This window comes from Peromyscus maniculatus, chromosome 5 (assembly GCF_049852395.1).
Source record: "Peromyscus maniculatus bairdii isolate BWxNUB_F1_BW_parent chromosome 5, HU_Pman_BW_mat_3.1, whole genome shotgun sequence".
Classification (NCBI taxonomy): domain Eukaryota; kingdom Metazoa; phylum Chordata; class Mammalia; order Rodentia; family Cricetidae; genus Peromyscus; species Peromyscus maniculatus.
The window spans coordinates 66635598-66660914 of record NC_134856.1 but is presented as its reverse complement, the minus strand read 5'-3'; the positions used below and the strand labels follow the sequence as shown (position 1 = coordinate 66660914).

At 39.0% G+C, this 25317-nt stretch overlaps 1 protein-coding gene across 9 annotated transcripts in view; it reads right to left on the bottom strand.

Moving 5' to 3' along the window:
• Arhgap12 (Rho GTPase activating protein 12) overlaps window positions 1-25317 on the bottom strand; it is a 105791-nt gene that overhangs the window by 10432 nt on the left and 70042 nt on the right. For 3 of the 9 annotated variants that reach the window (XM_042277933.2, XM_042277936.2, XM_042277937.2), the window contains 8 exons: window positions 25114-25194; window positions 22082-22207; window positions 17577-17651; window positions 17108-17122; window positions 13130-13191; window positions 8990-9071; window positions 3893-3994; window positions 1174-1272 (listed from right to left, as the gene is read on the bottom strand). In XM_042277933.2, coding sequence (XP_042133867.1) covers window positions 1174-1272; window positions 3893-3994; window positions 8990-9071; window positions 13130-13191; window positions 17108-17122; window positions 17577-17651; window positions 22082-22207; window positions 25114-25194 — 642 coding nt within the window. The remainder of the gene's footprint in view (window positions 1-1173; window positions 1273-3892; window positions 3995-8989; window positions 9072-13129; window positions 13192-17107; window positions 17123-17576; window positions 17652-22081; window positions 22208-25113; window positions 25195-25317) is intronic. The other 6 variants (XM_042277934.2, XM_076572420.1, XM_076572422.1 and 3 more) reach the window with 2 other exon arrangements.

Here is a 25317-nt window from a genome sequence, read left to right as displayed (position 1 = left end):
TACACTATATATAGTTCATGATCTATCTGCTAGAAAAGCTAGCCTCTCCCTTAGTAAGTGTTATCTTGTATTTCTCTCAGCTAGATGACCCTCAACGTGAGAGGTGGTTCAGAATGCAGGGAACACACAGTCCTTGGCAGCCCAATGTGGAAACAAGGAACACCCTCAGAAGAGAAGGAGCAGAAAGGCAGACAAAACATCACTAGAAACACATGGATGAGGCTACTGCTGCATACACTTCAAACTCGACCTCTGGCCTCTCTCCATCAAATAGCATCCCTTCCAACAACTCTGGAACTGAGTAAGGACTATGCACTAAGCGCTGTCAGTCCCTTTCTTCATGAACCAATGCCTAATATAAACACTGCTGCAAATCCACAAATGTTTTATAAGTGAGAATGTTGAATCACATCACTAGACACAGATTGCTAAAGTTTGCCTTTCCCACCTGGGTTAGCACATACATGCACACATTCAGTCTTTCCATCTGTAAATTGAAACTTGCATATATAATAAGCAATTACAAAACAGCTATGCAATTAAAGAAAATTGAGAGCCAGGAGGTAGTGGGGCACGCCTTTAATCCTAGCACTCAGGAGGCAGAGGCAGGCAGATCTCTGTGAGTTCCAGGCCAGCCTGGGCTACAGAGTGAGTTCCAGCAAAGGCTCCTAAGCTACACAGGGAAACCCTATCTCAAAACAAAAAAGAAAAAAAAAGAAAGAAAGAATAAAGAAAGAAATTGAGAAAGAGTCTCACAAAGTAGCTCTGGCTATCCTGGAACTCTCTATATAGACCAGGCTAGGCTCAAATTCAGAGATCCACCTGCGTCTGCCTCCCAAACGCTAGGATTAAAGGCATGTGCTACCACACCTGGCTCTGCAATAAAAATTTTACTAAGGGGCTGGAGAGATGACTCAGCAGTTAAGAGCACTGGCTGCTCTTCCAAAAAACCTGGGTTCACTTCCCAGCACCCACATGGCAGCTTACAACTGTCTGTAATTCCAGTTCCAGAGGATCTGACATCCTTACAGACATACACGCAGGCAAAACACCAATGCACATTAAAAAAAAAAAAAAAAAAAAAAAAAAAAAGAGTGCCACAGCAAGCTCACTTCCCATAAATAAATGTAACAAAAATTACAGAAAAAATTTTTACTTAAATCAAATACATACCTGGTTATTGATAGTACTACTAAGAACTTTAAACCAATCGTTAATAACAGCATCATTATCAGACTGAATTAGCAGTTCTGTTCCTTGGCGGGTTTTCAGCTTTAGAGAAAAGAAGGGTGAGGGAAGAACACGTCAGTGCTTTCAACACAACAAATGAGAACATGCACTTCAAAGCTTGCAGTCTCCAGTGCACTGGGTCTCACACTGATAGCAACAGAGGTACCTAGGCAGCTAGGAATGCCAGTCTAATTGTTTTAGAGCATGAGGCTGATTTTTGTAATAAATTCTGAATAAAAATCTAATAATCCAGGATTCCAAAGTAATATAATTTGTCATTTAAAAATAAACCCAAGTACCAAAGTAATGCATTTACAATTAAAACTGAAACATCTGCAAAGAAATAGAAGTCTGTGGTATTTCATACAGCTTAAGAATTTTTTCACAGCCTGAGATTTGTTTTGGTCTGGTTATGAATATAAATATAGAAAAAGACTATATAAATGTTAGGTTTTCAGTATTTCCTACTTAACAGACAATGATGGCTGAGTAGGAAGACAAGGCACAAATGAAAATGTCATATCCCTTTAAAAATGTATACATCAAATTTATACACCTATCTATTAACTTAATTCATTTATTTATTGTGTGTGTTGACATGTGTACCGTGGCCTACGTATGGAGGTGAGAGGACAACTAGTCAGTTCCTTCCTCCACCATGCCAGTCCCAGGGACTGAACTCAAGTCATCGGGCTTGGCAGCAAGTGCCTTTACCTGTTGAGCTAGCTCAACAACCTTCATACCCCTTCTGAGCAGAAATATTACTAATTGTCCAATCATGAACAAGTATGGATATCCATTATTTTATATGAAACCCAAAACAACTTACATCTCTTTGACCTCAATTTTTATACTTCAAAGAAATATCTGTGAACTGTGAAAGTATCCCTCACATTTCCTGGCTAGTAACTGAGTTTGTTTTTCTAGAGGAACATTTGGCATTTTCCTCCCCAACAATGTTCTGAGAATCATTTCCCCCATAATTTCCCAAGTAATATTTAATAAAGCTATTCCTCGAAAACTAAACTTAAAATATGATGAAATATTAACCTGGGAAGTGCTGGATTAAAGAAGTCTAACAAGATGCTCTCCTTTAAGAGTTCTCAGGAACTTGACAATCTGGAGAACACTAAAATTGTCTAAAAGAGGGATAAATACATACTATTTCCAAAATGTATTTCGCCATGGATTCTTTATTCATTCAGAAACCAGCCTCTCAAACTGCACAGCTGGTTCAGGAAGTAATGACATCCTCTCATGCATGTTTCTAGACCAGTGGTCAAGCCAGCACCCTCACCCCCATCCTTCTCCCTCCCACACTGAATGTACGATGCTGCAGACAGGGGAGGGGATCCTAATCAAAGTTAAAATCGTTTCTTAAAGCAAAACAAAGCTAACCACTTTAATAACCTAAAGACTGATATAATCTAGGAAAATTTACAAATGATGCTAAAGGCAAAGTACACTAAAATACAAATTTAAGGTTTTGTCTTTTTAAAGTAGCATCCTTGTTGTAGCATTTGTTTTGAGTCTTGGATACCCTGCATTTGAGAGGCAGAGTACCCATGACCCAACACGTGACAAAAAAGAGTAATCACCAGGTAGGTTCTCCTTGGAAAACATTGACGAAGCCAAAGTGCCTGGTCTACAATGCATGGAAGGCAATAAAGGACGGGAGCTACAAGACAGCTTACAGACACATCCAGATTTCCTCCAGCCTTCTGCAACGGGACTGACTTCACTGTTCCCATCCCAGGTGAACTCTTAGTACCCAGGGCCCTGCACAGGAGGAGCTAGACTTCTGAGCCGTGTTAGAAGAGTACACTGCAGGTAGGTCGACATCCAAGTCTAGGCTTTGAGGAGCCTGGTCATCTCTCACTCTACTGGAACCCTGACTGCATGTGGAGAAGCCTGTGTAAGCTTTCTTGAAAAAGAGAGGTCTTAGGGAGAAGGAAGCCTTCCATTAGCTTTAGCCAATAAATGAGGTCAGCGCTAACAGCCACTCTCTCCGAGTCTCAGGAAGAGTCCAGGGTGAGAGCACACCAGCCATTCTCTCATCCCCAACTAACTGCAGCAAGCGTGGGCCCTTCTGCAAAGCTGTTGAGCTTGGGAGTGGTCTGCTATACTGTGATGACTGACACAAGACGGCGAACTGCAGTGGAAGGGCTGGGGCAACAGGAAGAGAGGCTTCATTTCTGCAGAATAGTTCTAGGGCCACAGCAACACTAAGAAGAAGGCATGAGATGTCCCCCCCACACACACACAGCTCTCCAAGAAATACCTCCCTAAAGTTATTTTCTAATATTAGGGAATCATGTCTTTTTGTTACTACTAGTAAAGAGAAAATCTGTGAAACAAAGGCCTGAAACCCTCACTTCTTGTAACATGCAAATGAAGCTGACTTCTCACACACACACACACACTCACACACACACACACACACACACACACACACTCACACACACACACTCTCTCACACACACACTCTCTCTCTCTCTCTCTCACACACACACACACACACACACACACACAGAGCCCTTACAGCATTATGTTACAGATGACTTAGTTACAAACTTTGCCTAAATTTGTCACAGCAAAACACTAAAACAAAACATACATACTAAAGCCAAGAATGTGAGTTATTTAGGAAACGATGTATTACCTCAAATACATTCTTCTTGCTGGATTTGTCCTTGGATGCCATCTCAATTGTTGCCCCCTTCAGGTCCACTGTGAATTCTGGTTTGGACTGATTACTCCCAAACTTCATTTCAGAAAAAGAGAAAGGACTATGTGATATACATGCATATATGTATTCAAAAAGAAGACTAACATGTATAATAAACAGATGATCTTAAATCCTTCTCTTTTCAGATTTAAAAAAGTTTAAGTATATCCAAATCTGACGAACCTGTAAACTAATAGACCTCAGCTCCAATCTATGATCACGGTTAACTCCTAGAGAAGGAACTCGGGTAATGCTGTTATTTGTAAACAGGCGGACTTGGGTATACTGCAGCTTCACAGTTCTGTTTCTTGGAACTATGCCAGACCCTATGTGGCTATATATAAGATTATGTTTGAAAGGCAATGCCAGACTCTCAGACATGTAAGTCACAAGCAGATGCCAGGCACATTTTCTAAAAAACATCCCCTAATCCTGTTTTGTGCTTTCAAGACTCACCTCCTAATCAACTATTTATGTTGCCAATAACTAATGACTTACAAAAACACAAAACCATAAGCCACATCATTTACTCAAGATTTTGCTAGAAATTATAAGTCAGATGCTGAAAAGCCTCTAGCAACGTGATAAGATCTATAAGACGAACAGGAAAACAGGTAGCATGGGTAGTTAGGAAAAAGCACTTAGCTATTTATTATGTTTCGTTAACTAAGCAAGAAAGGGATTAGCAGAAATAAAATGTGCATTAAATACATACTTATTCTGTTGACATGCCTCGGATAAATTAAAATTCCTACTTAGTCTGCTACATAAGAATAGAAAACCAGTATACCTATGGTACTGCGATGGCTTCTTACTTTAAAACTGAAGAACTACAATCTACAAGTAATAAAGCTTATAGGTATTTCCTGAATTTATAGAAGAAGTTCCATTTGTTCCAAGTTGTCATGCCAGTTTGCACTTGCCTTTGGAACCATGCCCACCCACCATGGTAGATAACCGACTGCTCTAACAGCAGTCCTCTACTTAGCAGCCTTGCGCGGAGAAATGACCAGGCTTCAACTACTTCATTTTTCTTCTGTTTTTCAGTAAGAAATACAGACTTATATAAATGTGCTTGTTATAACAAAACAAGAAATAGGACCAAATGGAATTTATTACTGAAATCACTAAAACAAAAATAAGGTTAACTTTTATTTTTAACATTTCTACCTTTATAACTCAAACAATCTACCATAAAGCTACAACAGACATTCTAGACAGAACTGAGAAATCCTAAATGTTGTAGAGCTTGAATATAGTTAGTAAAACAAAACCAGGTATTTAATCAGTTGCTAGTATGTTTTGTAGACGATGAGGATGATCTAAGATCACATATAAATAAAAAGTTAAATGTAACAGTGAGATGAAAAATGACAGAAAAATAGAATCTTTATGTTTGACAACATATTATTCTCATTCTTTTTCAAAACATAGTACCACTTTACTGAAATCACCTCCCTGTCAATGTATTTAGGGCACCAAAAACAAAATAAACAAAACCCCAACCGGTGTAAGGGGCGCAACTAGAAGACAAACAGTGACAGAATAAGACTGTACATCTGATGATGAACAGATCTTCTCCAAGAAGAAAGCAAGAACTCCTAGACTGAACCCTGTTGGCAGAAGGACTTGATGGGCAAGGAAAGGAAATGATTTCCTAACAACACCCAACAGGGTAATGGCGCACACAAGAAAGTGCACAAAGGAACCAGGCAGCCTAAGAAGCCAATCCTGTAAGCAGACACTACACTAGCACGCTAACCTCCCAAATACGTTTGCCAAGGACCTAAAACTTAGAGGATTTTGTAATTACAGAAATCATGTTTATTTTTACGATGAATCGTTTACATAATTCATCCTAAGTAGGTCCATCACAAAAGAGCATGGTGGAGTTAATAGAAAGGACTCACACCTGGCTCTTTGCCACCTTGCCAGCCTCTCTGCTCAGAACCCCCTGGCCTTCCTCCTGAGGACTACTTGCCAGTGTCCTGTGGCCCCTTCCAAGTCAGCTCCTGCATGTGGTCTAATGCAGCTTGCCTTCCCCTTTCTCTACAATACCAGGACAAAAGTGACCTTTGTCCTCTGTGAGACAGCTGACCATGTCAAGTCCTAGTGAGAGTGGAGGTGCCAGTCATCTGCTAACACCTCAGTTCATAGGACAGTCATTCACAACAGAAATGCATGTCCTAAAACGATTCTACTTTGGGAAATTTTTAAAGTACAGAAGAATGGTTCACGGGCTAGTGAGATGGCTCAGTGAATAAAGGTGCTCGCTGTGTAGGCCTGACGACCAGAGTTCGGTCCCTAGAACTCTGCCCTCCGTGTGCACCTACATTCTCATAGTCAGTCTCCCTCCCAAATAATTTTTAAAAGAATGCTTCAGTAACTACTGATATTTGCAGGGTCTCTTATTTGAGTGTATGTGTGCAGCTTTCTCAATTGCAGGTGGAATGCAGGTATTTCGTTTATTCAACTGTAACTACTCTTTGAAAAACATTAAGAGCATGATGGTTTAAAAATGTAAAAAAAAGAAATGTAAAGAGTGTGGGTGAGCATGTGTCTGGATGAGTGTAAGTTTGAGAGCCTGCTGTTTCTTCCAGTGACCTCTTGGGATTTTTAGAACGCTTAGATCTTGTACTCTTCCAATGCAACCCTTTACGTACACCTCAAGCTCAACGTAAAACAGCAATGGGGAACTGCAGATGGCAGTGACGGAGCTCGGCCCCAGCACTGCACCTTCTAAGAGGCACTGAGACGCTGTTTCCACCATCCCTGTCCCTGTCTCTCGGGCCCTTTCCAGTCTCAGACTCTCATCTCAGGTAGGCGCGATTCCACTGAAGAAAGGGACACATTTTCCCATGTCCACTCTACCTGCTGACGGGGCAGAGAAACAAAACTACAATTCTTTCAAGTCATGTCCAGTAATCCTAAGAGGTATTTTGCATACCCTGCCAAACCTTGCTATTTATGAAGCTTTTGCAAAGTACATTATACAGACTCATATACTTCCTATTTAAATATGATTACTTGTATTTACTGGACCACTTAACTCTGCTTTTATTCTCTTAGTAATGAATTGTATCCATCCCACACCTGCATTTGCCAGTATTAACACACTAATAACTAATTCTGAATTGTGTCCAAGTGTTCTGTAGCAAAAACTTCAAACAAAATACAAGATTCCCATGAATGAATGACTGTGTTGTTGTGTTCACCTGACATGTCATTTCCAAAGTTGTTTACATTTTGCAAAAAATCACATACAGGTTGATGAGATGGCTCAGTGGGAGTGCAGCACAAGCCTGGTAGCCAATTCTACCAGGTTGTCCTCTGGTGCCACATTCAAATTAGGGCACCTGTAAGCATGTGCACTCTCTCTCTCTTTCAAACAGAAAAACTTTATCACATACAAACCCACCTGTCTAAATGACCTCCACCACCACACTGGCCTGTCTACTTGCACCTTATCTACCACAGTTAGGCCTCACTTAACTGTCAAATGAATGCTATGCAACCTGTTTCAGGCACTAGGTTATTACTTATTAATCTTAACTGCTTCTCCATTTCTTTCATTCATTCATTTTCTTCAGTCAGTTTCTAATAAAGTTGAGCCACAAGTACAAAAAAATAATAACAATTACACAATTCCTCAGAAATGCATTAACACAAAGAGCACCATGCACTTTATTTCAGTGGGAAAAGGAAGAAGACGTAATTATCAATCTACTGCAAGAAAGACAAGTCAAACCAACATTTCCCGCTAAACAGAGAACAAATTCAAGGGTTAGTGAGGCACAAAAAGAAAAAATATTCTAGAATGCTCACATTCCTGTACAACTGATCTGGATTTCTAGAGCGCACTATTAGAGAGGCTGAGAATTAACAAGCTTGAGGACTTGTAGCTTAGCAGGTTCAGCACAGCTCTAAATGGCTGCATCACAGATGTACAGAATGAAAAGCTGATCCTATACCAATTTGAAAAAAAAACAGTATTTGTCAGAAAATGCTGGTCAGTGTTGGATATAACACACTCCAGATACATTTAGGATAATTTCATTTTTCTTTTTTTTTTTGGTTTTTTCGAGACAGGGTTTCTCTGTGTAGCTTTGCGCCTTTCCTGGAGCTCACTTGGTAGCCCAGGCTGGCCTCGAACTCACAAAGATCCGCCTGGCTCTGCCTCCCGAGTGCTGGGATTAAAGGCGTGCGCCACCACGCCCAGCATGATAATTTCATTTTTCAATTTTATTTACTTGGATACTGATACTTTAATTGCAATTACCAAGAGTTCTAGAACTATCCAGAGTGTGAACTCTGGAGCCAATTCCAATGTTCTAAACCCAGATTTGTGGCTTAGTATTTGTAAAGTCTTAAAGTTACTTGAATGTTTGATACCTCGATTTCTCACCTATGACAGGAAAAAAGAACAAGAGAAACGGCTGTCTAGGAATAGAGGATAAGACACACCTAACCCTTTGCATTCAGAACAGCTGACCCACCCCAACATTCAACATTAACAATTTATGTCACAACTTGGTAGCACTGTATGTAACTGAGTAACAACACCAATAAAACACTAAAATAAAAAGTGTCAATAACTCACAAAGAAAGCCTGTTTCTTTGTCTCCTAAAAGCTGCCTGACTTAGACATGGACATCTGAGTCACCCCCTAGTTACAAAGGGTCAGACAAGCAAAGGTGGGCCCAGCATATGACCACCCACTTTCCAAATAAGGATCTGAAATAATAATTATAAATAAAAAAGCTTTCACATCCTGAAAAGGAGTCAATATTCTGCAATGCTGAAATTGTGAGGTGTTGGTTCAAATGATAAAGCCAACTGCTGAATTTAACACGGCCAGCCAGACTTTTCTAATAGTTTCCTGCAAGTCAAAATGCATCTTTAGGAAAACATCTTTTATTTTTATATGCACATGAGCTTCAAAGACTTCGGAAATTCAGACTCTTGACATTTAGATATTATACGCTCATATAATTTAAGTGTATAACATGTATACAGAGGAAAAACACTTACCCAGCTTGTACTACTTCCTTGAGTTTTGGTAAAAAGTAAAGATGAACCCTGCAACACTGCCCAAGAAGACAACCAGTTCTTTCTGCAATTATACATGAAAAGGATGAAAAGGAACACTGTCAATCAAACTTCAGAAACCAAAACCTACTTAGCACTCATCACTATTATCCACAATTTAGTGATTAGTCCTTAACTATTTATACTAGATAGATGATTCTAATGGCATCTATAGTCATTTTAGTGCCTCAATCTGACATATAAGCACCCCAAAACAAATGAGGTTAGTCAAAAATGTAAATAATCAAAATACCTATAACCAAATACCCAACTGTTTTCACACAGATAAAACATACTTAGAACAACAGGCAGTTTATCAAATACATTAAAAGTACATAATTACTGACTGCTCACTAAGATGAAAATTTTAAAAATTTCTAAATTACAAAGGCAACACATATTTGTAAAAACTCCGAATATAAAAAATGTGTAAAGGGCAGCCTAGTGAGATGGCTAAGGTAAAGACACCTGCTAAGCTCGATGACCTGAGTTCAATCCCTGGGACCCACACATTGTAAAGAAAAAGTTCCCACAATTCTCCAACCTCCATGTCAAATCACTGTCAAAATGTGTAAAGCAGTGGTTCTCAACCTGTGGGTAGCAACCCCTTTGGTAGTTGGACGACCTCTCATAAAGTTGCCTAAGACCAGGGGAAAACACAGGTATTTCTATTACAATGCTTGACAGTGGCAAAATTACTGTTAATGAAGCGGTAACGAGAATAATTCTAAGGCCGGGGTCACCACAGCATGAGGAACTGTATTCACGGGTCACGGCATTAGAAGGCTGAGAGCCGCTGGTGTAAAGGAAAAGGCTCCCATTTCTCTTCCAGTCCACATCCCAAAGGTAATCAATGGTTGAAAGCATTTTTTGTCCTTGCAGAAGACCTAGGTTCAACTCCCACTAACCACACGGTGGTTCATGACCATCTGTAACCCCAGTTCCAGAGGACCCAGCGTCCTCTCCTGACATCCTTGGACATCAGTATGCACACAGTGCACATATATACATGCAGACAAAATGCTCCTAAGATGAAATAAAAAATTTAAAAGAGACTACCCACTGATTTACTGTCCTATCTCCAGATACACAGGTAAAGTTCACAATAAGTATGTGTAATACAACTAATGTTCCTACTAATAACTTTAAAGCTGACTGTGTTATACTCGTCAGAATTAACTCAACTTCCCTGCTTTGTTATCTTAAATTTTCCAATAAAGATTTTTTTGCTTACATGTTTCTCCCATTGGAGTGAGTCTTACATTACTTCAGAATTTACTTTTGTATCTATTTCAAGCCTAGAAAATTTCTTTTCATATAGCAAACATAGATCAGTATTTACAAATAAGAAGATAAAATTATGAGAATTCAGTTGCTGGGGGAGGTAGAAAGAACGTTAACTCCAAGTGCTATAGATTTAGTATGGCTTCCCTCCCCTTCCAGTTACACACAGCCAGCTCTGTGGGAACCCTGCAAGGATGCACGCTGGCTTACTTTTCGTAATGTAGAATTCAATACCTATCAATGAGATCTACTTTATCACTTTTTATACATACTTGAATTTCATAGATAAAGTTTTTTACTTTTCCATTTTCAATAGAGTGTAATTAAGCATAATAAACTGTAATTAAGCGTTATAAAGTGTAACGTGTCCCAGGGCTTAGCCAAGGACAACCTTGAACTTTTTTCTGATCCTCTCTCCACCTGTGGCTGGGGATTAAACCCAGAGCTTTGTGTAAGTGGAACACACACTACAACTGAGCTACATCCCTAGCCCATCCATGGTTATTACTCATGAACCATGAACCGGTTCACAAAGCTGTTATTTTATGCACACATGTATGTATGTGCATATGTAAGTATAGCATATGTACATGTGCGTAAGTGCATGCACCTGTGCACGCCCACAGACTAGAAGAGAGCATCACCACTCTATCATAGGATCGATCACACTCCATTTTATTCCTCTGGGGCAAGGTCTCTCCCTAAACCTGAAGCTCTTGTTTGGGGCTAGGCTGGCAGCCAGCAAATCCTAGTGATCCTCCTGTCTCTGCCCCTATTGCACAGGGGTTATGGGTATGTGGTGAGACCATGCTTGGCTTGTTACAGGGTGCTGGGATTCAAACTCAGGTCCTCGGGGTTGTGCAAGAGGCACTCACACCCACTGAGCCACCTCGCTAGCTCCCTGCTTTGCCATTTTACAGTATCCGTGTTTGTAATGCTTCAAATGCTCTTCCCCTTTACTGGGTTCCTACGCCTACTTTATCTTTCACACTTTAACATCCCTGCTCATAGTCTCATAGTTCTAAACCACTTTAGGCTGTTTTTAAACACAGCCCTGTCTTTCAATCTGAGAACTCACTCTTTTAGGAGATCCAAATAGTCTATGTGCATGTTAGATATAGTGCAGATTCTAGCACTGTTATTAAAATTTGCTTTCGATTTCATTTTGTGTGGAACTCTTTTATGCTGTTTTGAGGGGCTTTCATTGATCTGTGAGCCTGTTTCATACTGGAGCTTCTACTTCTTTGCATGTCATCTACTGGTCTCCCTTCTCTACTAAGATGTTTTCCTCCCTTTCCAACTTTAGCTGTAATGGGAGAATTCTTTTCCTTTCTTTAAAAAAGTATTATATGTGCCCAATGGTTGTGGCACACACCTTTAATCCCAGCACTTGGGAGGCAGAGGATCTCTGGGTTCAAGGCCAGCCTGGTCTACAGAGCCAGTTGTAGACAGGAAAAAAAGAAAGAGAGAGGGAAGAAGGAATGAAGGGAGAAAAAGAAGGAGGGAGGGAGAGAGGGAACGGTGTGTGTGTGTGTGTGTGTGTGTGTGTGTGTGTGTGTGTGTGTGTGTGTGTGTATGGTACTTGCATGCAAGTGTACAGGTGCACACGATTATGTACGCACATGCAGAAGCCAGAGCCTGACACTGAATGACTTCTTCCATCACTCTCTGCCTCACTGTCTTGAGACAGGATGCCTCACTCAACAGGAACTCATGTTGGTCATACTGGCTATCTGACCAGTGAGACCTTGGGATCTGCCTATTTCCAACCCCTGTAATGCTGGGGGGGGGGCAGGTACATGCAGCCCCACCTGGCTTTTTTGTTTTGTTTTTCCAAGACAGGGTTTCTCTGTGTAGGCCTGGCTGTCCAGAGCTCACTCTGTAGGCCAAGCCTGCCTCTGCCTCCTGAGTGCTGGGATTAAAGGCGTGCGGGGGGCCACTACCACCACATGGTCCTATCTGGCTTTTATATATAGGTAGTGGGTATTTGAACTTGGTATTTGCAAAGCAAGCACTTCTACCCACTGAACCATTTATACACTTTCAAAATTATCTATGCAAAACACTCAATGTGATACTGTGTGTAACAGCAAAAACTGTAAGCACCCTAAATGCCTGCCAACAGCGGGCCTAGTTACATTCTTGTAGATAAATAATGATTAACTCACTAGTGACTAACTATACTGCAGCAGCACATGCTGTGCCAGCTCTGATGCAATGAAGCAGAACCATCTCCAAGACAAATGTAAAACAGAGCACGTTCAAAAATGTCACCTAAGTGCATACAAACATCCACATGTAAATCCTCTCTGGAAGAAAGCACTACTGCTCAGGGGACCTGAGCCAGGAACACAGCCGGTGAAGGCTTTTCCTACAGTGCTCAGTGTGTCTTTGATTGGTTGGTTGGTTTTTTGAGACAGGGTTTCTGTGTAGCTTTGGAGCCTGTCCTGGAATTCACTCTGTAGACCAGGCTGACCTTAAACTCGGAAATCTGCCTGCCTCTGCCTCCCAGTACTGGGATTAAAGGCGTGTACCACCGCCCGGCTGTATCTTTGTTTTTTATTATGTACCACCACTAACTGCCTGTTGAAAGAAAAAAAATATCTAAAGAAAGCAAATGTTTCTTCAGGGTCCTCTTGTTTCTGAATATTACTTTTTAAAGATGTTAACAAAGAGAATATGGAAAAAACTAGAAAACACATTATTGAAAATTGCTCTAACCCGTTTTATCAGTTCTACTAGAATGTTCATTTACTTCAATCAGATAAACATCAAGACTACTAAAGACTTTATACTTACCGAACCTTTTTGCCATTTTCAGTAATTTTTGTTACATTTAACAATCCATATTTCTCCTGACCCTATGGAACAAAGTGATACTTTTTTGAGGCATTCATATAGACAATAATATTCAAATTATAATAATCAATGGAATCCAAATGGTCTTTCAGTCTAAAAACTTAAAAGATCAGTTAGTATATAGCACACCTATTATTAAAGTGCTTTAATCATTTCACATTTTTCTAATGTATTGTCAGTAATTTATAATAAAAGACCTTTTTTTTTTTTTTTGAGAAAGGGCTCCTGCAGCCCAAGCTGGCCTGTAATTTGCTATAAACCCAAGCCTAGCCTTGAATGCCTGCCCCTCCTTCCTCTACCATTCACAGGTAGTAGAGGATCATAGACATGCCCAACCACATCCAGCAAAACACCTTTTTCCCCTAAGTCACAGCAGCCATCAGATACTTTGCTAGCAATGAAGAGTTTCACAAATAACCACCAGAAAAAGTTTACATCTTCCTGTTCAAAGAACGTGATGTTATGATGATAAATAGTACAAAAATTAACATGAAAAATAACGTACTAATCTTGTCAGAACATAATAATGACTAGACAGAACAAATGAAGGGCCTGATAATTACTCAGAAGTACCTAGTATGCTACATAGACTTTAATGTGCTATGAAGAAGCGCCAGTATGTTCTTCATTAAACATATTACCACGTGATCTGGGCCCTCAAAATACTAGATTTATTTGCCAGAAAAAGTGACACTAGCTTTATCGTTAACCATCACTAGTTGATGTTATCTTAAAAGTCTTGCAGATAAAAATGAAGTAATACTTTCTCACCGTATTAGTTTCCTACATAAACAGGATTAACCAAAATGAGTTGGTGGCTATTATAATTATCAACACTCCAAATATGTACACGAGACAACAAGCAATTATATAACTCAACTGAAACACATATACAGAGAAAATAAATTCAGAATTTCTTTTTTAAAAATTTTCTTTTATTTCCAATTATGCATATGTGTCTGTCTGTGGGTATGTGCACACATAAGCAGAGGCCTGCAGAAGCCAGCAGTGGGTGTCAGGTTTCTTGGTGCTGGAATCACAGGCAGTGTGAACTGCCTGATATGAGTGCTGGGAACCAAACTCAGGACCTCTGCACGAGCAGCAAGCAATGCTAACCACTGATCCATCTCTCCAGCCCCAAAATTTATTTCTATTTGACTGATTCCTCAGCAAATTCATCAAAATATGAATCTTTTTTGTATGGCAAATAAACATAATATTAAATATCTTTGCAATGTATACAAGATGTTTGAAACATTGCATCTCTAGCTGAAAATTTGTTAACTTCTATTTTTGGCATATTGAAAACTTGGAAATAATGTAGTCATAATTTTACCTCAATTATTTTATAATGCATAACTCTGTTTGATCTCAGATATGCAAATTTGATAAGAATCCTCTTGCCTTTCAACCAGAATGTCAATGACACAATTTTAAGTATGTACAAGATATTACATAAATGCAATTTTAAGTATGTGTAAGATATTAAATAAGAGCCTTCTGAATTTATTGTCCTTCCATCAGATACAGAGAAATTTTCCAAAGAACGAGAGTGACAACATTAACCCTTCTGAACGGGCCACTTAATGTGAATTGACAGAAGAGAGTCTGGGATATTTTTTAGAGCCACAGCTGGAATAGCACAAAAGCAGCAGCAGCAGCAGCAGCAGGACAGATACAGGTATGAAAATAAAGAGGGAAAATGAACAGCAGTAGAGACAGACAGTGTATATGCAGGAATGAGAAAGAACAAAAATCAGGGATTCCTACCAGGGTCAACGGATGGATAAAACTGACTAGAAACAAAACAGACAAACAGAAAGCTGCATTTGTTTAGGCGCTGTTCAAAAGGGGTCAGCAACTTTCCACAGGGAGTAGGACAGAAGTACCGATGCTCTAAGTATTAAGTACTCTCATTTGACTATAAAAGAACAAAACTTGCTACATCCAACTGTATAGAAAGTACCCCAAACCAATCATCACACAGCATGTTGAGTGTTATGAGAAATAGACACCTATCTCAACCTGGACAAAAGAACTGAATTCACCCTGGAAGAGAAAGAACAGAATCAAGAGCAGCATCCTTGAGGAGCCGCCCCTTGAACTAACAAGTGCAGTCAACAAGATGGAGACAGGAGGTAAAAATTAAAAGCAAAGAGCACACCCCAGGGCCCTCCAATTATGCAGCAAGAAGAGAGGCATTAAGAGTCTGCGGTGTGGCTGAGAAAGCCACACCCATCTCCTGACACACTAAGAAATGCCAAGGTTCTGGGCTCGACCAAGAGTAGTGAGAAAGAGGCTACATTCCAGAGAGACACAGGACGTGAGGGGACAGGGATGACACACAGGGGAAATGGAGGATACCAGGGAAAGTGCCACGTTTAAACACCTAGGTAGACAGCAGAATCTGTTTCAATGTCACATTTTCAGAAAACCTCCTAAACTGTACCTTCATTTCCACTAAACATTTACACCAAGACTTTAACTCACACAGAGGGAGAAGGGGGAACAGGTATGAACGGAAGAGACAAGCAGGTAGGCCTTAGAAGCAGGGCAGGCAGAGGAGGAGGGGCCTTGAGAGTAGACACCCAGGAGAAAGGTCAAAGGGGTAACAGTCTCGGTGGGAGGCAAGAGAGCAGAAGAGTGCACAGGGAAGGAAAGCAGCACCCTGTTTATGTGGAAACATAGTGGTCCTGGCAGAGTCAACACAGCTGTTCTGTGTTAACAGAGGATTCCAACAGAAGGCACACTGGCGAGGCAGTTCCTATGGTGGCCATCAGAGGGCACCCTGCATCTAGGACAGGTTAATGGATGTCAAATGGACAGGGAGAAAATTGGCAAACAGTGCTTTGAAACTGTATGTAGATTTACAAACTCTTGTTTCTACAATTACTTAGAAATTTGTTTCTATTAAAACATAGTCTATGAGGAAGTTTCTGTGAACTATGTATTACCTACATTTAAAAACGGGTTTAAAGACAATGTTCTACTTTTACATCCTTATCTCTTAGCTTACTTAGTGCTAATTAAAAATAAAAAGGAAGTATATAACATAATGGGAACCACAAAATATAAGAAAGAGAACAACAATTAAAAAACATGCATATATTTCCACAAAAATATGTGGAAAAGAGAAAAACAAAGGTCAGAATGATTGGGAAGAAGTGAGGCATGTCTGGAAATCCAGGCCTGTACAGAATCAACATAATTTCCATCAAATAGTGGCGATGAAAGTTTGTCTTTTTAAAATGTTAAAGCTTTATTTATTGCTGAGCAGTGACCACGTGGCTCTGCAGCAGGAATGGGTATTCCCGGTTCTGCCAGTAGCACCCCTCGGTGGGAAAGACAGTCAGAGACAGAGCTGATCACAGAGGGTGCCGATACTGCTCTTCATTTCACAAAATAAGTAAATAGAACTTATGCTATGAAGAGTATCACAGAGAAACTTCACCTAGCCCAGGGGATTGGCCTACATTCGCTGTGGAAGTGATGTCTGAACTTCATTCTGGTGAATATGCACAGGGTGCCAGGCAGAGAGGTGTGGGGGAGTCTCAGTGGCGGAGGAGAAGTTGAGAGACTAACCAAAGTGTTATGGTAGTGTGGGGGAAGAAGACACAGGAAGCATGAGCTAGAGACACAGCCAGGAGCCCAAGCATGTAGTCTTGCTGTCCTGTCCTTAAAAATGTTAAAGGTCACCCAGTAAGAGATAGTGGTCCAGGCCAACAGCAGATGGGTGTGACATGAAGAGCCAGAGAGTGTGAACATCAGGTGGACACCAGGTACACTGTAAGAAGAGCTGCTCGGAGGTTTCCAGTCAGGCGACTTATCTCCAGGGTTCCCTGGCCACACTGAAGGCCTTCCACTTCACAGACGCACAAGGGCAGCCATGCTGCTCAGAAGGAAGGACATATGTCTTACCTTTAGACTGCTGGCCTGGGAAAGAAAGTGAAATGTAATTGTAATATTTTCTGTTGCTGTTTGTTTTTGTTTTTTCAAGACAGATTTCTCTGTATAGCCCTGGCTGTCCTGGAACTCATTCTGTAGACCAGGCTGACCTCGAACTCACAGAGATCCACCTGCCTCTGTCTCCCAAGTGCTGGGATTAAAGGCATGTGCCACCACTGCCAGGATTGGAAATTTTTCTTTTTAAAAATCAAGCATAAATTTGTCACTTAGAAATATGGCATATAATACTGTATTTTGCACAAAAGGGGCTTTAAAACAAATTAAAATTTGATTCTTAAAACTAATTATATTTTTCTAAAAGGCCAATAAAATTTAATAGAGGCACAAGAGATAATTCAACATTATATTTTTAAAAAATTAATTTACTGAAAGTGATTGAAAACACTAGGCTATTTATTTTGTATGTTTCTAATATACTAACTGGATCTTGATGCTTTGATGAGGTAGGAGAAGATTCATTTTCAGGTAAGCAGAGTTTTGTGGTAGTTGGAGAATCCTACAAGAAATAAGTAATGAAAAACGTTACTCTATTTTAAACATGTCTGTTTCTGCCTGTTTCACATGGGAGAGCTTAGCAAGGCAAACAAAATAACTGTTTCCTTGTTATTGTATCTCAGCTCTAAAAGTAGGATAGCACTGAGCTGAACACTACAGATTTTATTAAAGTTGAAACTATGGCATGTTTTATAGCAACTATGTTGACTAAAATAGTGTATCCCTTTTAATTAACCCTATTTAAAATTACTTATGCACTAGTCACCATATAAGATGCTATTAGTATGATAGACACGATTATTGAGGGCTGTGCTAGAAACATTCACAAGAATTACATGTAACTGACACAATGGAATTTTTAGTCTAAAGTAATCAGAAAATAAATTTAATTGTTATCCGTATTTCAAGGAATTTATAGTTACTTTCCAATAATTATATATAAAGATAAAAACATATACCACAGAAATCTAGCATTTAAAGATTAGTGATGCACTAGGGGTAATGTTTTCATGTTTAAGTTTACAAGAATATCCTAGGAGCAAATGAGCAAGAGGGTCAAAACTAAAAGATAAGTATTTCTGATGAAGGATAAGACTGAAAAGTAGTTTTTGTATCAACACCTACTTCTACTTAAATCTTCTTCATTCTCCTAGATGCTTTCAATAATTTGAGGAAAAGAGAATGAGAAAAGCCATGCCAATATCTCTTACTAATTTCCAATCCAACCAAACAATGCCTCTAAACATTCATCTCCACATTTGTTCATCCCAACGTCTACACTTATGAAACTGGAAGATTCTGACAACAAACCTAGGAATGTAAGTAACAATGCAAAACTCTGTTCTCAACACTCATTCACTTAGAAAAACATCTTCAGTTTGCACCTGGTACAATTTATATCCACAGAAGCTATGCAGCATTCAAGACTGAGAAGAATCTTTGAAAGGACAATCTTACAACCAAACAACCAAAGCTAACACCACTGATGGACAAAATATTCAAATTCTATCCCAAATTCTAGAAAAACAAACTAAGCTTATCCAAATTTCAGTTCACCTCATTTGAGTAATTTTTCTGACTTCAGTCACATTACTTCTATGTGTAAAACAGCCTCAAAAAGTAAAGATTTAATGAACCATAAAACTATAAAGCAATTGAAGAAAAGCAACATAGGTCCTACATACATAAAATCCACAATTATGAGTAATAATATATAATTATAACTACAGTAAAGAAGCAAGTGTACACTTATGTACCTTTGTAAGTATGTATGTATACATACATCTTTCACATCCATGAAAAGTTTTAGTAGGAATCATACATAAGCAGAATCAAGGAAATCCACATAGATGTACTAAACATAGTCATACCCACAACTACTCCTTTCAAGGTTTTCTGCCAGCTGAACTAGGATCCATGTCGTTGTAACAACACTTGCCACACAATAGTGGGTTTATTCAATGTAAGTTATATATGCCCATTATGTACAAGCTTGTTCTAGTGCAGTCCTTTTTCATAACCTCAAAGACTGCCCTATTTTAAGAAGGAATATTTAGGGTGATAAAAAGAAATGGAAATATTTACTTGATGAAGCAATTAGCTGTGAATCTATTTCAAAGGGCAAACTGGAAGAGAGAGATTTCTACTAAAAATAAGTAAATGTCTGTTCTCGGAACAGTCACATTGCTGCTGCCTGAGGGCAATTATGAAAAAGGACATGAAGTAATACTTGGTAAAGGTGACTTCAAGGATCAGATTAAAGCTGAACCTCACAGAAATGTGTATGCCTGTGTGCACATGCACCCTTGAACATGACAGAATATTTGAAAATAGGAACTCTAAGTATATCTTACCAAAATATTCCTTTTTATTCTCATTGGAAGAGGTAGTGGAGGTAGTTCAACAATGGCTTTTGTCAACGAGTTTTCTATAGACCTAGAAATATAATCCAGTTCCTGGAGTTGACTGTATTTCCCATTAAACAACTCTGGGAAATCTTACTTGCCTAGGCCAATCTCAATACTAATAAATTTTCAAATACATCTTCAATAACACTGATTCTAAAAATGTGATTTATTTAGTGTGTCTTCTAGACTTCTGCATTTAGTTATAAAATATTCTTGAAAATAAAAACCAGAAATTGGTCTACTTTCATTATTGTTCTGTAAGTCCACATTATAAATATAGAAAGTGTGTACATCACTTTAAAAATCTACCTTGCTTTACATACAAAGACTAATTTACACTCAATTGCACTAACACAACCTCTTCTTTTGAACTGAATGAAATCACATTGTTTATAAAAGGATTTAAGACTAAAAGTAGCCAAACATGGGGGGAAAGTACCAACAAAGTTGTACCAACAAAGTTCATTTCAGCCAGGCACAGTGGTGTACACCTACAATCTTAGCACTCTGGAGGCCAAGGCAGAAAGGTCACTGTGGTGCCGTGAATGAAACCTGCCCTCGTGGGCATGATCATATATTTAAAAGCTTGGTCCCCAGTAGGCTGAAGTGTTTGGGAAAGATTAGGAGATGTGGCCTCACTGGAGGAGGTGTGTTACTGCCAACAGGTCTGTCGGTCCCTCCCTCCCACTCTCTCTCTCTGCCTTGTGCTTGTGGATCAGTTGTAAGTTCTCAGCTACTACTCCAGCACCATGTCTGCCTGCTGCCATGCTCCCCAGCATGATGATCATAGAATATAGCTCTCTTAATCTTGAGCCCCTAATTTAAATGCTTTCTTTTATAAGGTTGCCTTCATCATGGTGTCTCTTCACAGCAATAGAAAAGTTACTAAGATAGTCACCAAGTTCCAAGTCAGTCTACGCTACAGAGAAAGATCCTGCTTCAAAAGAAAGAAAAGGAGCAAGACCGTGGAAAAACCTGTTAATTATTCTACAAGAGAAAAGTGATAGTGGCTTTACAGAGGAAGAAAAGAGTCCCCAGAAACTGAGATCTTTTGAAGGTAATGTGTTTCAGTTTAAAATGTTATCATTTCCATCATCTTCTAACAGGGGTATGGCTGATGTTCTACAAATGCACAATAAATGTCCACCATGCCCTGAAAGGAAACCATATTCTATGTGTAACTGAAGAAGTTTAAAAAGCATCTTTTCTAAAACCTGTATCAAAATTCATCCCCTCTTAGAATCAAAGAACATAACTTCTCAGATTGATGAAAGCAATACTATGTGAGAAAATAAAGCAAGTAGGATCCTAGCCTTTCTAGGGACAGAGAAAATGAAATCTTTACTGTTGTATGAACCTTCCTAGAGATTAAAGATAGCAAAAGTGGCTTTAAAATACTGTAAGAGTGTGTGTATATGTGTAGTGTAATGTATGAACACATATGCAGTATAGTATGAGCATACACACACACACACACACACACACACACACACACACACACACACACACACAAGCTCAAATGTGTCAAGTACATACATCAGACCTCAGTAGGTCTCAAAAAGTTGGTCTATTGTACAAAATCTGAGAATACTATAAGCCAAAAACTACTATATAATAAGCTGATGCTAAATACAAATGAACGCCATTTAGTTAAGAAGAAAATATTTTCACAGTGCATGTTGACAAAAACACTAACTTGCATGCAAGAACTTAACGACTATCAAGTGCTCTGTCCTAAATAGAATAACTGCACCACTCCTCCAAGGCTCAGGGAACATCAGGGAAGAGAGGACAGAAAGAACTCAGAGTCAGAGGATGGGGAGAACTGATATGAAACTTCTGGATATGAAGTGGCTGTTGCATCCAAAAACTCAAAGCAATAGCGAGTGCCTGCATAAAGCCTTGACAAGTCTAGGCATCAATCCATGAAGACTCACCCCTCACTGAGGGAATAAGGGCAGCTAATGACTGGGGGTGAGGAAGTATCATAGTCTCAGGGGTGTAGCCACTGATAAGTTGCCCTTGCCCAAGTATCACCCAAGCTCATTCAAGAAACCCTAATTATATGTAACAGGCTGTAAAAGCAAACAAATGAAAGTAGGGAGATTTGTTGAGAAGGGATTCAGTGGGACTGAAGAGATGGCTCAGAGGTTAAGAGCACTGACTGCTCTTCCAGAGGTCCTGAGTTCAATTCCCAGCAACCACATGGTGGCTCACAACCATCTGTAGTGAGATCTGGTGCCCTCTTCTGACCTGCTGTCATACATGCTGTATACATAATAAAAAAAGAGAAGGGATTCAGTGGGAACAGTACAAGAAAGGCTAGTAAGGGGGCGATATAATCAAAACGGAAAAATAAAACATTAACATGTACTCAAAGGAAGTCAATATTTCGCCAAGAATTGCATTTAACAACAGTAAAGTACTACATAAACGTGAGTACAAATGGCTAGAACTCACTGTGAACAATGCAATTCCCAAAACCCTTGCTGAACTTCTCCACACATTTTCTCCAAGCTCTTACCTTGTCATTGGTGTCCAACACTATGGTGCTATGTCTCCACTTCGTTAACACTATTGGTTCTTGCAGTCGCCTGTCCAAGCTCCTACTTTTAATTATTTCTCTTTGTTGCTGGGATGAAGCATTGTACTAAAGAAAACAAAACACTCCATAAGTAAAAGATACAAATGTGAATCTATTGTGGCTCCTAATGACACATGATCACTAGGCAATGTTCAAGTGAACACCACTAAGAATTGTCTGGTCTATTTCCTTACTGAGCAGCCTTGTGGCATAACTAAGATTCTAGATTCTACAGCTGGATATACCCAACTGCTGTTATCTTTTGTAAAATATTTGCTCCTCATAAACTGTTCTTCAGTTGCAAAAAAAGACAGAGCAGACCTGTCACCTCACCGAGTTGCTCTAAGTGCAAATGAAGTAGAAACACCTGGTTCTTCCTAAACACTACTATAATTATCATAAGGTTTAAAGAAGGTTTTTTATTTTTATTGTTTATTTATTTGTTTGTTTGTTTGTTTGTTTTTGGTTTTTCGAGACAGGTTTTCTCTGTATAGTTTTGGTGCCTGTCCTGGCTCCGTATCTGGATCTCGCTCTGTAGACCAGGCTAGCCTCAGACTCACAGAGATCTGAACATACTAATTGTGTAGAAAGAACAGGACAGGCAATCGCTGCCAAAAGAAAACTTCATGTGAAGTTAATGTGTTCTCAGTGCAGTAGTAAACCACGGAGGAATCTGGAAAGTTATGCAGAGCACACAAGAAAGATGGAGAACTATAAAGCTTTGAGCTTTGTGCCGTCTTATGTAGGCAACTTAAATGCTTTAAGTTGTAATAAAATAACAATAGCAGTCAACTTCTAAATAGGTGCATTCTTCTCCTGAAACTGAAAGAAACCTTGTATCACTCCCCTCGGCCCTAAAAATAGTCCAGCAAAACTTAGCTTTTAATGGCTTTGATTATGATTTCAACAATTATATTTGGAGTATGTTTTCCCTGCACAATATGTTATTTTTTGACTCTCCAAACTGAATGCATACAAGCCATCTAACAAAGCTGTTACTCTTTCTTCACACTAAAATTGGGCAAAGATGTCAACACATATGGGTGTTTGTTTTCAAGTCAGCCTTTTCTGACAAACAGCAGTTTTTAGATTATCATTTCTAGACTAAACAATGATGCTGCTGAAAGACCACCAAAATCCTGTGCCAGACATTTCAAATGTAAAGGGACCCAACTGTTACACAGGGCTTCTCTGAAACACAATCATTACTAGCAATCACTGTGTGGTTTTGTGTCAACTTGTATATGAAATTTCATAGGACTCTGCCTAGCTTTTGAGCTTGTAATTACTACAATTTAGGTAAGTCTTTCTATGTAGCCACAAAAATAATGTAAAATTAATATGGGTAATAACCATAATTTTAAATGTGCTCACAATTTACTAGGTGCAAAATAGTCACAGAAGCAAAGAGCACAATGAAATGTTCGATGATGATAAAGTACACATATCAAAGAAAAACACAAGAGAAACCCCACAATTTAAACACCCTTAGTTTAAAAAGATGGCCAAACCTTAACATGTTCCTAATTCCCATAAAAAAAAATTTAAAAGCTCAACTAAAATCTTATTGTGACTTATTTTAAACAGATACATAAAAATAGACTATAATAAGAACCTAGTGGGCTGGAGAGATGGCTCAGCAGTTAAGAGCTCTGGCTGCTCTTCTGTCCATAACTCCAGTTTCTGGGGATTTGACTCCCTCACACAGACACACAAATAAAACACCAAAGCACATAAAATTAAAAAAAAAAAAAAAAAAAAAAAAAAACCTAGCACTGAGTTTTAATACTTTAACATAAGCTACTTGTTTCTAGTGATTTTTCTAAAGAAACATAGTAAGAGGAACACACATTTGATGCCTTCTGAATACAACTTCCAGATACCAGGTCTCTCCTTCCCTTCTTAGCTATACTATATGATGAACTCAATGTTCATCATCCACATGCATCTCATATTTTGATAAAAATCTTAGTATCAATATATTTTTAAGTTTCAATATTTTATATAATATAATTATCATTCTCTAAATTGATTAACTTTTCATGATGCTTTAAAAAAATCTATCTCACGGAGCTGGAGAGATGGCTCAGGGGTTAAGGGTGCTTGTAGATGGCCCAGGTTCAGTTCCCAGTACCCATATGGAGGAGATTGTCATGGCCTGTAATTATAGAGATCCAGCACCCTCTTCTGGCCTCCACAGGCAATACTCAAAACGTAATGCCCATGTAGATAAGCAAATCGTTTCACACATACTTAAATCTTTTTTTTAAAAATTGATCTTGAATGTTTTTACTTATGTTATAACACATTACACACATAATATACTGTACAGTCTTGCCTTTGTGTCACCATGGGCATGTTTGACATATTAATACCAATTTATAATACTGCAGCAAAATGTGACACACTGCACAACATCCTATGTTCATCAATACCTGGCAGTGGCAAATGTGGGGTGGGGGGGGTGAAAAGGGGGAAGGGAGAGAGAGGTCAGTGACTGATTCACTTATAGACACCTTCATTGATGACGATCTTGAGTAACATCACTGTCCTTTCTCCTAAAAAGAACTAAATACAAGGCCAATTCCACATAAGAACCTCAGATAACTAGACACAGGCTAGCACTACTGGCACTAAGTAAAACTCTTATTTCTAGGGATAAGAGATCAGTTTCAAGCTAAATCAGAAGATTTCCTAAGTGAGAATAACCAGAATGAAGAAGTGATAAATGTGCATCTCTGACAATGTTAGGGAATCACAAGGTTGCAAATGAACTCCAAGACCAGTAGTCTAGCTGCTTTTTAATGAAGAAAACAAAGTGAAGAATGAATTTGCAAAATAAGTCTAAAGCTACCCTAGTCTACACAGAGAGCTTCAGACAAGCCTGAGCTACAGAGTAAAAAGTAAACCGAGTCAGTATAACTGTCTTCAGACATTCATTATGCACATAAGGTCAACATTAAGCTTCTTACCTTTGGCAATTCCCATTCTGACCGAGATCCATCTGCACTGTAGTAATACTGTCTACCTTGATCATCAACATGCTTGAGCCACTATAAAAACACAACAGGTTTTTATTTATTTTAAATAAAGGCTACTTTAAATGGCTACTATAAGAGTTATTAGATATTATTCTCAGGAATTTCATCCTATTTGCAACAAACTAATAAGTCAAT